This window comes from Aspergillus nidulans, chromosome VIII, assembly GCF_000011425.1.
Source record: "Aspergillus nidulans FGSC A4 chromosome VIII".
Taxonomy (NCBI): domain Eukaryota; kingdom Fungi; phylum Ascomycota; class Eurotiomycetes; order Eurotiales; family Aspergillaceae; genus Aspergillus; species Aspergillus nidulans.
In genome coordinates this window covers 4,819,134-4,839,622 of record NC_066264.1, presented here as the reverse complement: position 1 = coordinate 4,839,622, position 20,489 = coordinate 4,819,134, and the positions used below count along the sequence as shown (strand labels likewise).

Below are 20,489 nucleotides of genomic sequence, written 5' to 3'. Positions count from 1 at the left end.
TTTTGATATGGGATACATGCTGTTTGAGGATGTTGCCAGTCTATCATTTAAGAAGGGGAATCAGTTCTAGCTTCCCAGAGCCCTTGAGAAGCATTCAGAATCCGCGGTGTTGGTATCGGCCGCAAAGGAATCAGATCCATGTTAGCGGCGTCCTCTGGCGCGGCCCACCCAACCCGTCCTCAGCAAACCAGATCGCGGATGGCCTTCGTACCGAATGAGGAGATTTCGTGGCGAAACCTACAGCACGATCGTCAATAGTGCAGTTACCGTTGTGTGCCTGGTTGTCTGTGATAGACAAGAGCATACCGGATGGCTTTGGCCGGTCCGATTCCCCGGCTATCGCAGCATCGCTCCCTGGGCTCAGCAGCGGATGTCGATCGATTCATGGTTTGAGCACTGAGGTCGACGATAGGGATTCTCCATCGGGGGCCTGTCTCGATTCAGGATCAGGATTATGTAGGGAGCGAGCGAGCGAGTGCTTTTTGGGCTTCGCTTCCTTTCCATCGGTTCCTTCATCCTTTCTAACTTGGCTGGGTTTTACCATTCTCGCTTTGTCCTGTCTAGGCACGTAGATTCATACCCGCTGGGCCAGCGCCTCATTCCCTGATCGATCGCTCCCTTCTTGCCGTCAGGCTTACGGGCTTTGTCTGAATGTCCAGGTTCTGGAAGCTGAGTTCACCACAAGGAGATGTCAGAACCAGCTATCCCGGCTCCTCCTGGTGAGGTGTCTGACCTCCAGAATCCAGAGGATGTCATTCATACGGTCAACCTTGCGACGCAGGTCATTTGCCTTGTCGTCACGTCAGTCATTGTGGCTCTGCGCTTCCTCGTCAAGGTACGGCTGCGGAAGGCCTTGGAGTTTGAGGACTGTGAGTTCAACATTGCCAATATTCTAGTTTCTGTTATAGTAAAGCTGACTGTCATTGTTGGAAGATACCACGATTTTTGGATGGGTAATACGCTCCGGTCGTAGTGTTCCGTGGAATGTGCTGATTCAATGTCTGCGATAGATGCTCTTCGTTGGTTTCTGCGCGAATATGATTATACGTATTTGCTCCCAGACTCTCCCTTCTCGAGAGAGATTGCTAAGAACAAACAGTTGGCAATTACGGTGGAGGCTACCACGCGTGGGACGTCTCAAAGAGCGATATGATCAAGTTCCAGAAGGTTTTCAAGCATCCTCACAACAGGGCCACCCAAATGCACACCTACTAACCACTGTCACCGCTCCTCCAGGCTTCTTACGCCATAACCCTCGTCTACGTCCCCATGGTTTTCGTAATCAAACTCGCTCTCCTGGCTGTCATGCTCCGGATCTTCGCTCCAGACCGCCAGAAGGTCATGATCGTCTACGGGACCATCGTCGTCCTGCTCCTCTACTACATCCCCGCCCTCTTCATCAAGATCTTCTTCTGCAAGCCTATCTCCACGTACTGGTTTGGCGCCGAGGTCACGGGTGGAACGTGCCTCGACCAACGCAAGGTCATTATCGCCGACTCCACCATCAGCATGATAAGCGACTTCTGGATCCTTGTTCTTCCTATCCCAATGCTATGGTCGCTGAAAATGAGCCTGAGTAAGAAGTTGCGAGTCATTGGGATCTTGGGGGCTGGTGGGCTGGCTACAGGGTTCAGTGTTTGGAGACTGGCCATGATGATCGATGAGTCGCAAACGCCGGATACGACATGGTTCTGGATTCACTGTGTTTTGACAGCGTATGTTGCGTCAACTTCAACTCTTACTCAACAATCCAAGCCGACCTTACGAGATGGCTGTGCTAACCATCCTATTTCTATAGCAATGCCGAAGCCGGCATTGGACTGATCTGCGCCTGTCTCCCCACATTAAGCTCCTACATCGCGAGACAAAAGCTCAAGTCGCAGAGCGGATCCGGAAGCTACCGACGCAACTACGAGCTGAACAGCTACAACATGCTTTCGAGCTCCAAGAAGAATAGCACAGATCGGACGATGGCGTCGTTTGGCGTGACGCGCACGGATGAGGCGTATTTATTCTCGACTGTTGCGGCCGGGGGCCGAGAGGGCTCGTTAGGGTCGCGTACGCAGGATCGTGATGCTGGTGAGACGATTGAACGACCGATTAGGATCCAGAAGGACGTTGTTGTTGAGCAGAGCTTCGAGTATGTAAAATAACTGATGGGAGTCTCATTTGTGTGTTCACTGTATTTGTACTAGTTCAAGGTAAGACGGTAATGCTAGATGTCTCACTCATAGTTGTGTTCAAGGGCCCAGTGTGCTGGTCATAAACGTAATAAACAGCTAATAGGCCGGTATACGACCAAGGACTTCTGTAGAGAAATGTAAGAGAATGAGGTGCGAGTGTATTGCAGCTCCCACGCCTCTCTCGCTGGGAACCTAATGCCCGTACTATCTGCACAAGTAAATATGTCCATGTCTGCAGCCTCGTTGCTAAGACGCGAAAGAACACAGCTCAGGCTGCGGCTGATAGTATCAACTCACATGACTAATCTTAACTCTCTTTCCCTAGAGCTACTGCTTGGCAGAAAAGTTAATAGAGATTCTCAGGTTAGCGAGGTTACAGGCCGTCGATCTATTGAGATGCGTCGTGTCAAGAAGTGCCAGTCTCAAGAACCTTTGCGAACAAAATGAGACTTTTGTGCAGGCATGCTGTTCATAGACCTTGTGATTGCCAATCCGTTCTTCACGATCGTTGACTGGCACAGTCAGGCCGTTGCACCTGCCAAGTATACATACTAGCGTCTAAAAGCCGCTTCGTTCCAGACTGCAAAGCGCATTGGAGGAAACTCAGGCTTTAGGCCAGCCAGATGAGAGGTTAGGCCATGGCATTGGGGGTGAATCGGATGTGTCGTCAAAGCCGCTTGCAAGCTATTACATACCACTGGATATTTACACAAATGTGTTTCACCATCTCAAATTCGCCAGGCTCAAGCTAATCTGCTTGTCTGGACTGTGCAGGAAATAGGTTTTCATTGGGCAGCCCTAAAGGATGGAAGGTTTTATACAGACGTGGTACTTCGCAGCTAACCTCATGCACACTGATCGCTTCTCCAGTTCCGCTAGCCGCAGATGACTCTGGCACCGCTGATTGGCGTTATCCCAAAATTGATCTGAATCATAACAGAGACGCGGACGAGGATGGTTACATTTTGTTCCTAGAGTTCAGGTGTGTCTATCTCTCGGCGGATTGTGGAATAATATTGCGTAGTACATTATGGTTACCATACATTCCTGGGAGACTTATCTCATCTGCTCGGTGCGGAGGTGTCTTGAACACCTAAGGCAATGTTTGTCTGCGTTGCTTGTTTGACTGCTTGTCGTATATGCTCCCTTCATCACGGTTCCTTGTCCAAGATCAATCCTAGGAGCTCTGCCGTATTGGCCTGGTCAACTTATTACCCGTTGATAATAATCTGTCCCACACCGTGCTGCGTTTAGACCATGTTAGGCGCATGAGTCCCCTGATGCATGAATTCCGTTTCCTCTCCTGCAAGCGAGGATCCAATCTACTCAACCTATGCTTCTGTGCAGGGGATATCGTCTTCCTATATTTTCCAGATGTCTTTTGCGGCGCGGTTGGCTTGGCACTGAAAATATTTATGTCGGCACCTGGGCAGTTGACTGGCACTCTACGGTGTCCGAGTAGATAAACCCAAATACGATCGGAGGAAGCGAGGATACCCGTGTAAGGCCAGAATTCTCTAGTAGACAGACCTCAGTCTGAAACCCGCCAAAGCAGACACTAGCATGCTGGTTCCCCGTAAAAGCTGCGAAACCAGCGTCTGCGTATGTTGGGATGCCTTTGGCCCGCAGGCGGGCGTCAAGGTGCTTGTAACCAGCAGGCTGTCTATATAGGTGCGATCCAGGCAGATCAGGCCACCTGGACTGATTATAGTGACCTCTTGGTCTAATTTGGGAGTTATTCTTGCCTAGACATATAATCTCTCACACTGGCTTCCTAACCAGCAATATTACTAATCTCATCAAGGTCCTTATCAGCCTCCTTGGCTACTATCTCCTGCTCCTGTTTTGCCTGCCTGGAGATTATTCAGGAACTAGCTATATAGGTGCCAAAATAAAAGGATTTTTGGAGCAATACCCCGATGATTAGAAGTTTTAGTAATGCTGGCATCTATGCCAGTATCGCTATCCTATTCTTAAAACCTTTTATAGCTGCTTGTTGGACCGCTCCTGACCAATATTGATATTATGTCCTTATTAATACAGGACATGGTGTGCCAGCACCTTTTTAGAGATAGGTGTTAGGGATCTACTTTGTCAGGGCAGATCATCTTGTTAACTTGATAAGGATACCGCTACCACGTAAAGCCGATAATGGGGAACTAATTGTTGAATCTTGGGGATATACGAATAGAGCCCAGAAACAGAGTCATGACAATATCCACCTGAAACGCGGCTGAGCCTGTTAATGCCGGTCATGTAGTATCTCCCGGGAAGGCTCCTAGATCTTGATCACTCATCTGCAGCTCTATTGATTATTTGCCTGAGGCTTCCAATCTCTATTGCCGAGGCCTAGCGGGATGCGCAACATTAGACACCCGCCAGACTTGTAACAGCCAGGTTCCTGGTGTAACGGGCATAGGCAGTATTATTTTCAACTGGCTGTCCTGTATAAACGAGTATCACAAGCTTAGAGAAAGAAACAAAAGATAGAAGCGCAGATATCTTCCTCCTCCCTTTATCAACCTTTCTGACTTTCCGGACCTGTATGCCGACGGATCCCTTTTCCGAAGTTATGAGGACGGATCTCCTTTCCTAAGCTTCGAGGCCTCAATCCCGAAGCTGTACGCTGATATTGCAGAAACCTTGTTTAGAACCAGGTTGAGGGCATGGCCGACAACCAAGATCCAGGCCATAGCCTGTGACACCTGGTACGATGGCCTTGTCTTGCTATCCTAACAACAGCAGGTCATCTAGGAGATACCATCTTGGAAAGCTTGGTATAATAATTTGTTATGGGTTTGAATTAACGTACAGTCTCTTCCCCCCGGGATTCAACTTTAAGTTCCCATAACCTCCTTACCACAGGGCTATTGGCGATCAGAAACGTCTGCTGGCATTCAGAGCACCTTCGTGTCATGGCGGACACTTGACTATCCAGACATCAACAGCCTGACAAGACGGCTACCCATACTCGATTCGTCACGGGTCTACCCTAGATCCGTAACGGGTAAGCCGTGGGTTGTGTCAAAGTCGGCGTGGATTAGGGCTGCCCTAGGCGTTCTGATAGCTGTCCGCATAAACGTTGTCCCGAGCCCCTACAAAATTAAGCTAAAAGGAGTACTCTGAGTGAAGAAGTAGGAAGGTCAAGGTGCTTTAAGTTCATGAGATTTAAAAGGGGCAGCCGTTCTCAGGACGTTGCAACCCCGCGTTGCAACCCTGCATATCGGCATATGGGCGCTAGGTAGTGGTTGCAGCTCGCGTAGAGCTTAGCCTGTAAACGTATTTACGTAAGATGTTTCAGGTTTCCATGTCCTCAGATATATATGCTCCCAGTACGCAGAGTGTGTAGGCTGGGTTCTCTGTTCAGGGGTCTGCCTCAGCGGTCAGTATTCTTTTCTGTTGTGGACTACGAACCAACCGACATCTTCCGCCTACCTCATTTACCTCAGCCCTATAAACTCAGTCAAACCCTATCATGTTTTCGAGGCTCCTTTCCACCACGGTCCTAGTGGCCCTGGCCCTCACAAGCCAAGCAGCCCAGACCTTCAGCAATACCGGCACCATCGCTGGCTGGGACAGCACCAACCAAGAACACCGCGGCACCGTGCAAGAAGTCAGCAACGTCGCCTTCGAAGGTTCCCAAGCCCTAAAAGTAACACAAGTCTACGATTCCAGCTACAGCGGGCGCTACCACTCGGAGCTCGTACATAACGCCGGCTACCGCCGCGGCGAAACGGTTTTTTATGGCTTTGCGTTCCGCCTGCAACAGGATTGGGACTTTACGAGCCAGTCGTACAATCTCGCGCAGTTTATCGCTGATTTCAACGATTCCGGGTGCGACGACTGGATGCCCTCGACAATGATCTGGCTGCAAGGAAACCAGCTCTACTCGCGCGTGAAGACAGGTACCGTCTGTGCGCAGCAGACACAGACGTTTGCGAATCTAGCGTCCGTCTCGGCGGGTGAATGGCATAAAATTGTTTTGCAGGTGAAATGGGAGTCTGACTCGACGGGATTTTTCAAGGTCTGGTTTGATGGGGAGAAGGTCAAGGAGGTTTACGATATCAAGACGACGATTGCGCATGATCGGCAGTTCCATTTTCGTGTGGGTCTTTATGCGAATGCATGGCATGATCAGGGGCGTTTGGAAGGGAGCCAAGGCACCAGGCAGGTTTGGTATGACGAGATTGGCATTGGAAGTGCTTTTGCAGATGCGGACCCGAGTCAGTGGTAGGGTATAAGCGAGAATATTGCCAGTAGGGTCCTGCTTTTAGAGTCTTACTCTGGTTCTATTGACTTGCGGATTGTTTGGTTAACATCCATGTCATTTCACTGTATTTCAATCTTAACGCCTAGACAGCTAAATATAGAGTTATCTACCTAAATGAGTTATCCTACGTTGATTTTTTTTCCCTTTTTTTCTGTTTCGTAGGAACAAAGTAATTTCCTGCTCACCTGATAACCCAAAGTAGCATGGTTGAAAGAACGCTCAGAAACCTAAAATACACACATGTCCATATCATACAGTCCCTGGGACTTTTATAACAGGCATATGTGCAATATACATAATTGCATTGCACAACTGCGAGCGGCCACACAAGACTAGATGCTGTAGCCCCATCTAGCATGTGCTGATATATTTCCTTGGCGTTAGGGCTTAGGCGCTTGATATGTCGTACGAATATGGCATATAACATCTCCCAATAATGCCGCGGATAGCAGTATCTATAGAAACAAAGGACTCGGTAATTGTACATAGCGCAATACGGTCTTCTCTTTAGCAAATGAGCTCTGAACTCTTCATCTCACTTCACCATTGCATGTCCGGCTATAAAGCACGTGCAGAAAATGGAGTCCTCTTCTCTAACTCTACAGCTTGCATTTGATGGCATTGCTTCTGATTGTCAGCAAGCTTTCAGCTGTATCAAAAATCCCTTTTAGTGCCTCTTTTTGTTCGCGCATACGGTACATACTATAATACTATAAAAATATAACCAGCAGCTTCGACTACAGGTTTATCTTCCTTTCCCATACTCCTTCATCAGTATGTATAGTATTCTAAAAGGGAACTTCAACACTATTTGATTTGCCTTCGTTCCGTCTTGGTGTTTACCCTTTGATTGGTGGTAAAATAGGGACTGGCGTGTGTGACAGGCTGTGTTTGCGAGCAACAACTCGTAGGTGCAGATGATTGGAATGAAGCTCATTGTGGTGTAGTTCGAGGTTACACTATTTGTCGTTAGCTATCCTGTGTATAGGAAAAGCAGAGTCAGGAGAAGAAGTTGGAAATGTGCAGAGAATGAAATGACAGGTTGTCTGACTACCTCACCCAACTGGGCCACAAACTGTTGGTCACTGCCGATCGGTTCCTCGACAGGCTCGCGCCCTGACTAGGGCCGCATTAGTGGCACGCACATGGGGCCAAGAATGAGGCTGAAATGGCTGTTTGGACGATCTTAAGCGAGTCCTAGACCACCTGGTTGGAAGAACTGGGGACCGGTATTAACACTGCAAATACTTCTATTGGCGTGATAGTAGACTGCAGATCGCTATAATCACACTCAACTGCTGGCGTTCCCAGTTGACATCCAGGCAAAAGCTTGCTTCTAGCCTGATTGCACATGCATACTGAAAGGCTAATGGATATGCCGCGATACCAGTACGTTTTTCCGCTCCAAATTTCTGAGCTCCACTGACCTGATGAACAGCCAAAGGGGGTCAGCTTGCCAGTTTCTACGGCACCATTAACGACGGCGACACGTTTGGAATCATTATTGAGGAACTGGAGTTTTAATAGTTTCGAGCACCTATAGGGTATGTACCACGTGTTTACTTGGAGACTTTTGTCCTTTCTCCAATTTGAGGGACGATGCAGCATACCTCGCATATGCCGACCTCGCTATTTGATAAGAAAACAATAGTTGACATGGGGACCCTGCGTTCCTAGTCAATCCCATTCCTTGCAACACACCGAACTATGCCATCAGCAAATGATGCTCTTCTATGACCCCGGTGCCTTCTCGCTTCTCGTGTCCCATTGGCCAGATTTCAATCTACCCCTGCACATCATCACCAATTCTTGAGGCAGTCCTCATATCTCATTGTCCTTATCTTCTCGTGTCCAACAATCATGCGGTGGTAACGGCACATCTTGAATCGAATATTCTGTGAACAGCTGAGCGCCAAACAGGCATAATGTGACCTGATGATATCAATTTCATGTTTTATATCAAAAAGCTGCAACGCCTCAGCCCGCTTTCTGGTCACAATCACAGTAGGAATGGCAACCAGTGATCTCTATTCATGTAGCAAAATAATTGACTCCCCTAACCCGACTCTAACGCGAAGAATGGTGTGGGAATCTGGCTGACTCCTTGTTCAGTTGTCAGAAGCAATCAGTGACCAACGTTTCCGCCGTAAGCATCCCATCCCTTCTGTAAGCGTTATAATGCGTCAATTCAACTCCAACCCCCGATGCAATCCGCACGTCGGGAATAAATATTCCATCGACGACAAAATACCTGCAATCGTTAGATGGACGTGTACGCAGATTGCCTCCCAGACCGTACAGCATCCAGGTCTAACTGTATAGTGTAGAATGCTGTCTTTGTCATGCTGGGACAGGATACCAGCAGAAACAAAGTTAGAAGCATCGGAACATATTTCGGGTCCAGTCAATCAATTTTTTCTGTCCTCTTAGGCTGTCTAATTCCGCCAATAACCTAACTAAATCCTTTGCGTTATACCGCGATTTATAGGCTCTATGCGCTGATAATCATGCTGTGGAAGCCGTTTGTTGAGTTCTGATAGCTTTCGATTCTTGAGGCATTAGCATTGATTTATATATTCTGTCGTATTCTTGGCGTTTTTTGGGATCAGAAAGATGTTCATGTGCTTCGTTGAGCTCACCACACTTGCATCAATGCTAAACTTCGAAAAGATATGGTAGCAGCGCTTACTAGTTGGAATTCGGCTGTCGCATTGGGCTCATGTTTTCGATCTGGGTGCTTGACCAAAGCCAGTTTCCTGTATGCTTACTTGATGGCTTCTGAACCTGCAGTCTGCCTAATCCTGAGGATATCATAATAATCATGGCTGACTGTAGTGAGCGACATATCATGACCTAGTTCAGATAGAGACGGATATCAAAGGTTAACAAACGCTAGGGGGCTGATCCAAGAACAAGGTGGAATTCTCAACGCCAACTTGTGATTTAGGCGGAGAAGAGAATTCCAGATCGACCTAATGAGCTGTGGCTGTCAAGATTCCTTACGAGTTGCCCAGCCAGGTTTCGGGTCAGCCAATCATTTCCAGATCCAATGGATTGTTGTTGATTGTTCGAAGGTCCAACGAAACCCCGTCTTGGCGGGCTGGGCTAGGTTTTGCGGGGAGGGTTTAACAAATCTACTCTCAGAAATGAACACTAGGCTGCATACACTTCACACAGATAGCTGTCTGATATTCCGTGCTGATAGCTGCATGTGCACGCCGGTCTAGATACCGAGGGAAGGACGGCCACTCTAGGGAAACAGTGCCTGTGCAGTAGCAGAAAGATCCGCGGCAGATCTCATACTATATAGAGAGTACTACAGAGGGGCGGGGTAAGAGGATACAAGACACGAACAAACTGCTGGAAAATCAGCTGGACAGGAGTGCAGGACAGTGATTGCACACTGCCTCGGCCGGACAGTGGCCAGGCCTCTGTTCAGGCTAAATGCCCATGGCTATAAGTTCGCGGCCAAGACTTGCAATACTGATTATTGACGCCGCCCAGTCTCCCTAAACTCAAACTATAGCGTTATCTGGCGATTTTCCGGCGGGATTGTAGGCCAAATTCCGCACCAGAAGCGCAAATAAGAAGCTACTTAAATTGCTCTTCTTCTCGTCCCCCGTACCCACAGGCTGAACTGTCACTTGGAAATCCCCATGGGGTTGTTAAGTTGTTAGTGCAGTGTGCGACCCTAGTTTTGGGTGTGAGTATAGCCTAAATGCTCCCCGCGCTGTGTATATAGGTTGTTCAATACGAACGGTATTTCGAGTGAATTGCAGCCTGTTAACCTTCAGCTCTTCTTTATCACAATACTCACTTGAAGAAATACATTCATCAAGAACCCAGAGACGCGCCGCCATGGGGTTCTCTCTGCGCCCCCCAGAGCAGACTCGCAAAATTGTGCCAAAGAAACCTGCGAAGGGGCACTTCTTTTTTGCGCATCGGGAGTTTGCCCGCGTCCCGTGGTGGAAAAGGAAGAATATGCGGAAGCTTTATATCTACATTATCATCCTGATTCTGACCAACACCGCAAATGGATTCGATGGGTCCATGATGAACGGGCTCCAAACGCTCTCCTACTGGCAGGAGTACTTTAACCATCCCCGCGGTGCTATCCTAGGCCTCTTCAATGCGTCCATGAGTCTGGGGTCTCTCATTGGGCTTTTTTTCGTGCCTTACCTGATCGACTGGCGTGGCCGCAAAATTGGTCTTGTCGTTGGCTGTCTTATCATGCTGCTAGCAGTGGGGTTACAGTCGGGAGCAAGGAATTTTGGCATGTTCGTCGCCGCCCGCATCCTGATCGGCTTTGGGGACTGCATTGTGCTTGGTAGTGCGCCCCTTCTGATCGCAGAGATTGCTCATCCTCAAGACCGAGCGGTCTTGGTCACTCTGAGCGGTGCCTCGTATCACTCGGGCGCTTTCATAGCCAGCTGGGTTACGCTTGGGACGCTCGAAATTCCGGTAAACTATGATATCACACTGGGGCTTTGAAGTTGTGACTGACGGGGCTTAGAGTGACTGGTCCTGGAGGCTTCCCAGCTTGTTGCAGGCGATCTGCACCATTGTCATTGTCATCGGAGTGTGGTGGATGCCGGAAAGCCCCCGTTGGCTGATCTATAGGGACAGACACCCCGAGGCACTCGACATTCTCGTAAAATTTCACGCGGAAGGCGATGAGAACGATGAGTTTGTCCAGCTGGAGTACGCCGAAATCAAGGCCGCGATTGCATTGGACAAGCAGATTGGCCATACCGGCTGGGTGGACTTTTTTAGGTCCCGAGGCAATCGCAAGAGGATTTACCTTATCACTGCTCTTGGTCTCTTCAGTCAGTGGAGTGGCAATGGACTGATCTCGTACTACCTCAAATATGTCATGGACGGCGTCGGGATCACAAATCCCCAGACACAGCTTGGTATCAATGCAGGAATGAAGACTGAGGGCTTAGTTACCAACTTTGTCTTTGCTTTCTTCATTGAGAAGCTAGGAAGACGGCCGATGTACCTGGTCTCCACGATCGGCACCTGTGTCGTGTTCAATATCTGGACAATTGTTTCCGCGCGGTACGAAATTGCACCAAATAAGGGGCTGGGATATGCCTTTGTCTTCTTCACCTTCCTCTACGGCCTTTTCTACGATATCAAGTAAGTTCCGCTACATTTCCCTGTTGATCTGCGCCGTCAGAATGCTAATCTGGGAACGGATAGGTCGGGTCTCATGGCAACGTACACTACTGAGATTCTCCCGTATGGTCTCCGTGCAAAGGGCTTTACGTGGCTGAACTTTTGCGTCACTGGAGCACTTTTTTTCAACCAGTATATAAATGCCATTGCGCTGGAGGCGTTGGCCTGGAAGTATTATATCGTGTACTGCGTGTTCCTGGGATTTGAAGTCTTTGTGATCTACTCCTTCCTTATTGAGACTCGCTACACACCGATGGAGGAAATCGCTAAGTATTTTGACGGAGATAGCGCCGTGGATGTTGGCGAGGTCGCGACTGCAGATATGAAAGAGAGGGGATTTGAGATGAAGGCGTCCAACGACCCGACTGCTGTCCACGTGGAGAGCAGAGACTAGGGTTGGGTAATCTTGTGCAGATCCTGGGATCCTGGTTCATATTGAGGAACTTCGTATTGCATCTAGCAGCGGGAGGTTTCTTGGTTAACTCGATAACAGAATTGATGAACAATACTCCAAGACCAATACATAAAGCCACTGTCTTGCTGAGCTCACTTACATACTATCGAGAATTGTTCTGTATTCTTCGACGTTCACTAGTTCCGACACTGATCTAGGTCCTCGTTAGTACTTGTCTGGGTACGTCGAGAGTGGAAGATAATTCCAGGCCAGTTAGTTTCAATACTCAACCTTTGTGCTAGTCCCCTTGCTTCTAGGAGCTCATGGTGCTGTTGTGCTCACTTAATAACGCATTAACTAATGACGCATTCAGTCTTCGCAAGGGACTGGGAGTCGCAAGGGCCGTTAAATGGATGGATACCTGCGTCTGGGTATTGGTGATCCTCTTTCCCTTGCCGTACTTCTGCCAAACAACAGCCGCTACATCGTTTGACCATTTGTCCATCAGAACTCGTCATGTCATAGCGGGATGATTAAGTCTGATTATTGCTGCGATGAACAGAAGGATGGCGATGGTTTCAAAACTCGCTGTCGGCCGGTGCTGTGGCTATCAACGGGATCGGCAGGTAGATCGACAGGGCCCGCAGCCCTAAACGACGGATCGAGGAGCCTCATATCAATTTCGCCAACGCCTTGCACAACTCCTCAGCAGACTTGAAATGTGATGCTTGAGGCTAGGCATGCTAAGTAGCAGAAGGGCAGCGATCCATATTAACCAAAAACTCGACCCATTCAGCAGCGCCGGACATCACCGTGCTAACTCGTGATGAGCGTGGCCCAGAGTTGTGGGGGTTTTAGTGCCAGCTCCCGTTGTGTACTATCGAACTTCCTTGTTGTGCCTACTTGTGAACCGCTCCTGCCCCGACACATTCGTTCTGGCCTTCGTCATTAGTTTCTTGGGGAAGGTATTGGCCCCATTGAGAATGCCATCCTGCTTGCCGCATCGCGTATGTCATTATCAGACTATGCATCAGCTCAATCTAGTTGGGTAAAAGGAGACTGCCCCGCCAATTTCTTCGCCAGGAAATGGCCAGCAGTGCTGGGTGTGTTGTCCTCTGTATGCGTTAGCCGTCTCTACGTACAGCATACCAAGCCCCCTCATGCTTTCCTTTGGATAAAGTGACTTACACTAAGCGGCCATTCTCTTTCATAGCATAATGTAGCAGGCCTATGTACCTCGTGCGTTCGGTAATTTTCTCTAGCTACTTAATAAGCACAGATGCCGCAGAACTCTGGACTGATTGGATTCCTTCATTAGCGAAATATTACAGTGAATATTCCTTCAGATATAGGACAAGACATGTCGAGTCGAGCACAAGCCACACTTGGCTACTGACGACTTTATACACCAAAGGATACATTGAGCTATCGTGTCAGACACTCAAGGCAAGATTGACAAGCATCAGCTGCTGCCTTACCAAGACCAGCCAGGAATGTCAGGCATTTCGTGAGCTCTGTAATGACCAACCCGTACCCTCGATTTCGTTTACCCGGTGACTATCACTCATCTCAACCGCCTCAAAATCCCCTGGTAGCTCTGCCATTCGTGTCGGTTTTTGTTCCGAGCCTGCAACCGCAACCCATTCATTTTTCATAGGACGCTCGTCAGGCTGTAGGGTATCTTTTTGTACTTCGATCAAAGTAGGGACAACACCCGAACCTGCCGGGCCATTCGATGTGATAGCGGAACCAGCAGTAGTGACAGGTTTATTGTTTCGTCGTCTTACACCGACGAATACTAGAGCCCCCATGAGAGCTACACCAGCCACTGCACCGACGACAGCCCCTGCAATCGCACCCCCTGAGAGGGGCGTGTCCCCTGATGCAGTGGAACTGGTGGACGATGCTGTTGCGGATTGTGTTTTTCTTCTGTCCACAATCTGGAATGAGCCAAGGAAGTTACTCGCAGGCTTCGAGTGATAGTGCTCCGCCCAGCCAGTGGGATCTCCAGAGCAGTTGGTATTTTGATACACATAGAAAGTCGTAAAATCCCCGTCTGCGTCGTACTCAAAGACCATGCCCGGCGGGTTAGCAATCTCGGTGCAGGGAAAGTCAGAGGAGCCGCTGGGGACGTGCGTGTTGTTCTGCGCATCACGCCAGACGAATGTCCATGCATGGGATCTTATTGGGAGCAATGAAAACCAGTACGGAGCGAGAAGTTTGCTGAGCCACCGCATATTGATGAATTTCGTTCAATCAGGAGGAATGTTTGTGTTAGTTCAGAATTGACCATATGGGATACCACTTCTAAATTGACGGCTGGGGAAGTTCCGGCTTTGATTTACGTTGAGGTTCATTCCAGGGCCCAGTGAAAAAAATAGTTTGTGACCTGCTATTGTTCAAGCGCCCAGGGCCAATGGTGGGGTATAGTCTTTTCAGCTGAGACCACGTAATGGATCGACAGGCTTCCAGCTCCAATGGTATCATTCCTTTTGCCAGACCTGATATCCCTGCCTGTCTTAGGTGCTGCTGTGCCGATCAGTGCAGGCGAGTCATTCACTTCCGTAATATCAGAAAAATGACTGAAAATCCGTTCACTTAAAGCATACAGACGTCGATTCACCTAACCCAAAACACAGCAGTCGCAATAAACCAGAATACTGTAAGTTGTACCATACTGTAGGGAGTTTATCCATGATCTCACAGGTGTGCTGCACAAAGTCGCTTGCGCGAGGAGGTCTTTCTCATGGCTACTTGGTAGGCGGCTGTTTTTTCGGGGCACAATCGATGTATGTGCTAAGAGGCCAATTTCAGGTTCAGCCAGCGGCAGCCTCTGATCAGCAAGAATACGAGGATGCTTAGCCATGCTTAACTCCATTTGGAAACGCGTCCGTCTCTACAGGAAAGGAACGTACTCTAAGTAATGACCTTGTTGAGGAGGATGATCCCCATGGTCACGATCGGCACCAGCTGGAGCTGCCAAGTCTGATGTGCACTTCACTATACTCTTATTCGCATATCGGCTCGTATATGACTCTGGAGTGTGGTGGTATCTGGAAGTTTAACGAGACGTCTGGAAATGCCGAGCCCTTTCACTCCCTTGGCATTTCGCCAGGGGGGAAACATAAACTGCAGTCCATATACCTTAACCTACATAATACAGCAAACTTGTTACATTTGCCTAAGAAAAGTACAAGGATATAAGCTACGCTGTGTTTGGATAGTTGGACTTTCTTTGAAATTATCAGTTAGATGTTGTACTATGTTCTTTATGGCCTCAGTCCTCAGTAATCTTGGAGTGCTGATTGGGAAGGCAAACTTGCAGACGTCGATCTATCACGAATAACATTGAAAGGTTACATTCAGAGTCCTTGCGGTCCAGGAGATCTAAACACATTACATCATACGAAGCTCTCCCCTCTTGGTCACGATTCCTTGTGATTGGTATATACGAGTTGATTAGGTAGTTCATATGACGTCTCTATGTATGTTGCTAGTTCGTCATCTCGAGTCAAGGAATAGTACGGAAAACACCTGTGTGTGGCGTTTGGTGTGCCTTGTACGAAGGATGAGCCGAACCCTAACCGAGCGTACCTAATGAGACGGGGGTTCCAGTATCACTATCGTCAGTTACTCGAGTCGGTAATAGCTCCGAAACTTATAGGCGGCCAGGCCTTGGTCAGAGACGAGGCTCAAGTAATGAGACTGGCCATGCATGCAACATGACGCCCTCAGCTCCATTTCCCTCCATCTATAGACGAAGCATCGCCACCCCGAGATGCTCAGGTAGATGATCTTCACTTTGGCGTCGTGTCCGAGCATGGCTACTCAATGGGATCTTACCATCTATTTTCAGCTCGTATAAATCATCGTGTAAGTGGGGTATGGTCTGAACCCTTGTAGGTTGTGCGAGGCTAGATGCGGATTGTATAACCTCGTTTCCGGAAGTTCACATCATCCTTCAGTAAGCGATAGTGGCAATGCGTACACTAATTGACCTAACTGACAGGACTTTTCATTTGATTGGAAATACGTCTTCGAAATACGAGCCTTGTCCTGAGGCAAACAACTTCAACGAAAGGGAGAATTAATATAAATACTGGGTTTCGAACTCGTTGCCATCTCTCACTTCGACTTTCTCCCCAGCCCAACTTCAAATCACTCGCCGCGGAGGCATAACGCAAGAAGATAATCAACCTTTTCCAGACAAGATGCAGATTCTGAGCACCACACTCACTGTCATGTCTCTCATGTCGGCAGTGACTGCCAACACAATCGTGAGATGGCACGGATGTAGTGGTGAATACCAGGAAACCCAGACAACTGGCGACGGTTGCACCAATGTGAGCGGCTTCAAGACCGAGAACCTATGCAGCGTGGAAGTGCCGCCCCCAGGAACAGACCGTTGTGAATTTTACAGTACTGCTTGTGGTAATCCATTTGGCACCACGTACTATTGCAATGCTGGACAGACATGCAACGCCCGATCCTGGATTGCCATTGACTCTTACAGATGTTATGCCTAGTGGACGAGTAAGTATCAGTACGCTTCCTTGATGTGCAAGATGAGCTAACTGTTATATTAGAACACTGCCCCGGACCGCAGGAGCAAGGCTATAAGGTGACACCGTGTTTACGAGGGACTGTATCACTTGATACGGCTACATATACCGAAGCTATCCCATCCATATATCAGAGGTTGGGTCGGCCCAAGAGTTCAATAAGACGTCTGTCATTACTTCTGTCCATGCCTAAATTCCTGCTATCGTCCTACAAATACCTCTATCTTATGTTTGCTTGGATTCTTGTGTGGAATGTATCAACATTCGTCCAATCTTTGGAAATGAGAATAAATGTATGATAAGACTAGGGGCTTTAGTCCAGAAGTCTTTATTAGTCGCGAATCCCATCCGCTCCTTTGCGCATTGTAAAACTATTTCTCATTAACCTGTCAAACCCTAAGATTTGTCTAGCGGCGCTTATTGAGTTCAGCCTGTGGTTGGCCAGAGTCCACTAAACGCAACGATAGATCATAGACGATACTTGTCCTGGGGAAGGCCAACCAAACGGGGACAATCCTAAGCACAAACATAAGTCATTTTCTCTCCTTCCTCATCTCGCCTTAAATTGTTTGTTATTTCCATGACGATAGCGACTGAATGGAGCAGCTACTCCAATAAGCGCAAGGCCTTCGTATCTCGAACAACCCGAAATAGGCGCAGAAGTCCCACCACTTCGTCTATAACCAATCGCCACGCGCTGTCGCTCATTTGACCTCCGCCTACTCGATTGGCTCGTCTCGAGAAGGGTTTTGACATTGTCGTCGAAGCACGGGACTTGGGTCGACTTGGTTTGGCTGTGGATCCAAGAAAGGGCTTTTTATCACTAGCAGTTGGTTCATTGTAGACCATGAGCATCATCGTTGTGGCCGGTGTTCTTCGCAGAGGCTCTGGTATTGGGTGTTCAACGCTTAAGTTCGCTATACCTATCGCAGCAAGGTGCAGTCTTCCGATTACGGTATGTCATATAGGCAGGCCACAACCAGAGGGAACAAGAATTAAATTTATGCTGATATGTTCATTTTCATCAAGCTAGGAATTGAATTGCTATGATATTTTATTGTCGACAGTCAATGCGAAAATAGGACCAGAGATCTTCATGGAGGCTTCTATTGAACCACTAAACCAAAACCCTTGAGGGATGGTGGGAAATCAAATGCTGAGCTTGACAACGATATGAACTAGATAGTGTTAAAAATACCCAATGCTGCCTTGAATTGTTTCGCGAAGCTCAGTATACAGTAATTTGCCTCGCTATATCGAGAGCTGTACTTCCAACTACTTTAGCTGGCTCCAGATAACTCGACGCCGATTTAATTACCATTGATCCTGACGATACAGATGATACAGCTTAATACGATCCTCAGCCAGGACATCATCAACAGCTGCTTCGGCCCAGTCTCAGACTCAGATAAACGCTTTGGATCATACTTCAACAGGTTCTTCCCTGCCACCTTATACTCTCATCAAACGCCTCGGCATCATCCATCAGTATTGTGTACGGCGTATCTGTCCACTTCACAGCATCCCGCTAGGTTAGCAAAAGCTCCTTCACCTTTGTCCAGGTCGCCTCCACCGCTCTAGATAGCCCACATTCCCTCTAGCTCTCTCCTTGTCTGCTTCAGATGAATCGATAAGCCTTAATTTAGTTATCCTCGTTAAGCGCCGCGTTGAGTCAAAGATGACATTGCCCACCGTCCTCCGACATGTCTAGGGCTGGAAGATCTCGTTGTCGGTTTGGCTGTCTTCACACCAAGCGTTGTCTCGGCCAAACGAGACGTTCTTTCACCATGTGCAGCGTAGACGGCATTGCGGCTGAGAAATTAGGTTGTCTTCCAGCTAAAAAAAAAGACGTCTCATTCCGGTGCTGTACTGCTATCGTCACTGTAAACTGTCGAATGTCTATCATGGCGTACTCATGTCTTCCGCACTGGACGCTATCTCGTGCGGGACAATGGGCTCCTTAGGCGGGGCATCCCGTCTCTGTAAAAGATCAGTGTTCTTGTCTGGTAGGTCCCTGCAGTCGAAGCTAATGTAGCCTAGTGATACATTGTGCGAGGTGCTAGCGCTGAGGCAGACAGCGTCGGTCAATAATGCCAAGTTGGGGCTGCATCTTGGCCGTGGGCGTTCGGCCAGGGGTATTCGCTCTTCAAGTCAGAGAACATCAGCTCTCATGCTGCAGTAAGGGTTCTAGACTAGCTCTGTTTTGGTCTTTTGCGTAGAGTACGGCATGGCAGATACGTACCGGCGCTAAAAGCGTCACTGAAGCTGAACGGCCAGCCATCCCAGCGACCGCAGTACCCTCAGTTGATAAGGAGCACTCCCAGTGGACTGTAACCTGGAATGGTGTCCTGTAAATGTAATGGTGATTGTGTAATGGTGATTACAAGTGCTCTGACATTCCGCCTTACCTAAGCAGGCTGCCAGTGATTTTGCCTATCAAAGACCTTATCAGGCATTGATATTTTATGCCTGAGGACTTCTCCCGCCCGAACTACATCAAAGATTGCCAACATAAAGGAGAATTTACAATATCCATCTGCTAGATCAATTCAACCAATAAATGACAACTAATAACAGAGAAGCTAAAGGGGGATTTTTTTTTTTTTCATACCGTCGCTGCAGAATTCGACTTCTCAATTCAGGTCATGGTTTGCCCATCATCTCAGTTATTGTCCCGTCTATATATATATCCGCCAGACCTTAACTATCCCTATATCATTTCTTCGGCCACTCTTCTGTAGCACTATCGTCAGCGAAATTTAACTCCTTCATTCTGCTGTTATTACTTATCAGTTGCTTCCGCTTTCCTAATCATCTACATTTGATTACACTGGGTTTACACTAGGGTTGTTGGGATGGAAAACTGGGTGTAGAAACATGACAACCCGTGAGGGTCCAAGGTAAGAGCCGGAACCCGCGGGTTACCCGCCAAGAATTTATGTGCATAAAGTCTCCAATCAGGAACCTGTGTGTTACGGGCTAATGCCATTAATTATCCTACAGGTAGGATCATCACAGAAGAACACGCTGAAGAAAGAAGAAAAGAGAAGAAACAAGATCGACAGGATAGAAACATCTAGATATGCGCCAGCTTACCGATGGGTCATGTGACGGAAAGGTCACGTGAAGCGAGTGGCCGTCGACGGCCTCGAGCACTACTTCCGGGCAGGGCCCGCTACACTGTGTACTCACAATAGAATAGAAGGCCTAAACTGTATACAGAATCCTGTTCTGTTTGACAACCCGCGAGCTCCAAAATCCCGCCAAGTTCAGACAGTATACCCAACCCGGTCGCAGATAACTCCATAAATCCTCTGAGCTAACTCTAAGGCAGCCACACCACTCTAGGTTATTGTGATTAAAAATGGAATAGCTGACTTAGAGTTAACCACTTCCTAGCTTTTCCTTTCTACTTCCCTATATTTTATCACAACAAGATATTCCTGTATCAATTAGCTACAAACTAGTTAAGAAGAAACTTATCTTGTAGCCCATCTAGAATAATAATGATACCTGGAGCTTGCAGAGTTACATGGTTTTATCTTTGATGAGAGATTTCAGTTAGGGTAAACTAGAGGAAGAAATATCATTCCAGACAAGTATTATATTCCGGCTAGCTCTAAGTTGCCCATACAACTTTGGGCTAGCATATCTGAAAGAGGAATAGCCGACTCGGAGACCTCTTGACATTCACCACAAGTTATGTGGTCTCCCCAAACCGACCCGTCGCGGATTTTGGGTAGATTCGTAACGGGTAACCCACGGGTTTGTGTCAAGGTCTAACTGAGAGGATGGACGTCTTCGGCTGTGACACGTCCGGCTTTGATTCAGAATCTGTCATAAGTACATAAAAACGGAAAATATGATCCTCATTATAAAGAATCCGCGGACGCCAGCCT

The 20,489-nt window shown here is 48.1% G+C and overlaps 5 protein-coding genes and 2 pseudogenes across 7 annotated transcripts, besides 1 other annotated feature; 5 read left to right on the top strand and 2 right to left on the bottom strand.

Moving 5' to 3' along the window:
* Positions 1-20,489: part of a sequence feature (contig 1.2 1..168814(-1)) that runs on past both edges of the window.
* Positions 689-2,153, top strand: ANIA_00011 (annotated as a pseudogene). The gene is made up of 4 exons: positions 689-869; positions 1,100-1,167; positions 1,237-1,715; positions 1,799-2,153. Coding segments are annotated over exons 1-4 (1,083 nt in total).
* On the top strand, positions 5,580-6,417 carry ANIA_00012 (polysaccharide lyase family 20 protein; the record flags this gene model as incomplete). The annotated part of the gene is made up of 1 exon (XM_652524.2): positions 5,580-6,417. Exon 1 carries the CDS (start codon positions 5,659-5,661, stop codon positions 6,415-6,417), a length of 759 nt encoding a protein of 252 aa, XP_657616.1. The 5' UTR covers positions 5,580-5,658.
* ANIA_10009 (uncharacterized protein) lies at positions 9,012-9,276 on the bottom strand (the record flags this gene model as incomplete). The annotated part of the gene is made up of 2 exons (XM_050611105.1): positions 9,012-9,087; positions 9,143-9,276. 2 exons carry the CDS (start codon positions 9,274-9,276, stop codon positions 9,012-9,014), a joined length of 210 nt encoding a protein of 69 aa, XP_050469369.1.
* On the top strand, positions 10,312-12,028 carry ANIA_00013 (annotated as a pseudogene). The gene is made up of 3 exons: positions 10,312-10,914; positions 10,967-11,595; positions 11,659-12,028. Coding segments are annotated over exons 1-3 (1,602 nt in total).
* ANIA_00014 (uncharacterized protein) lies at positions 13,525-14,265 on the bottom strand (the record flags this gene model as incomplete). Its single annotated transcript, XM_652526.1, has 1 exon — positions 13,525-14,265. The coding sequence occupies one exon, from the start codon at positions 14,263-14,265 to the stop codon at positions 13,525-13,527; it is 741 nt and encodes a 246-aa protein (XP_657618.1).
* Positions 16,240-16,653, top strand: ANIA_11257 (uncharacterized protein; the record flags this gene model as incomplete). The annotated part of the gene is made up of 3 exons (XM_050611104.1): positions 16,240-16,459; positions 16,542-16,561; positions 16,615-16,653. The coding sequence occupies 3 exons, from the start codon at positions 16,240-16,242 to the stop codon at positions 16,651-16,653; spliced, it is 279 nt and encodes a 92-aa protein (XP_050469368.1).
* On the top strand, positions 19,468-19,891 carry ANIA_11258 (uncharacterized protein; the record flags this gene model as incomplete). The annotated part of the gene is made up of 2 exons (XM_050611103.1): positions 19,468-19,490; positions 19,813-19,891. 2 exons carry the CDS (start codon positions 19,468-19,470, stop codon positions 19,889-19,891), a joined length of 102 nt encoding a protein of 33 aa, XP_050469367.1.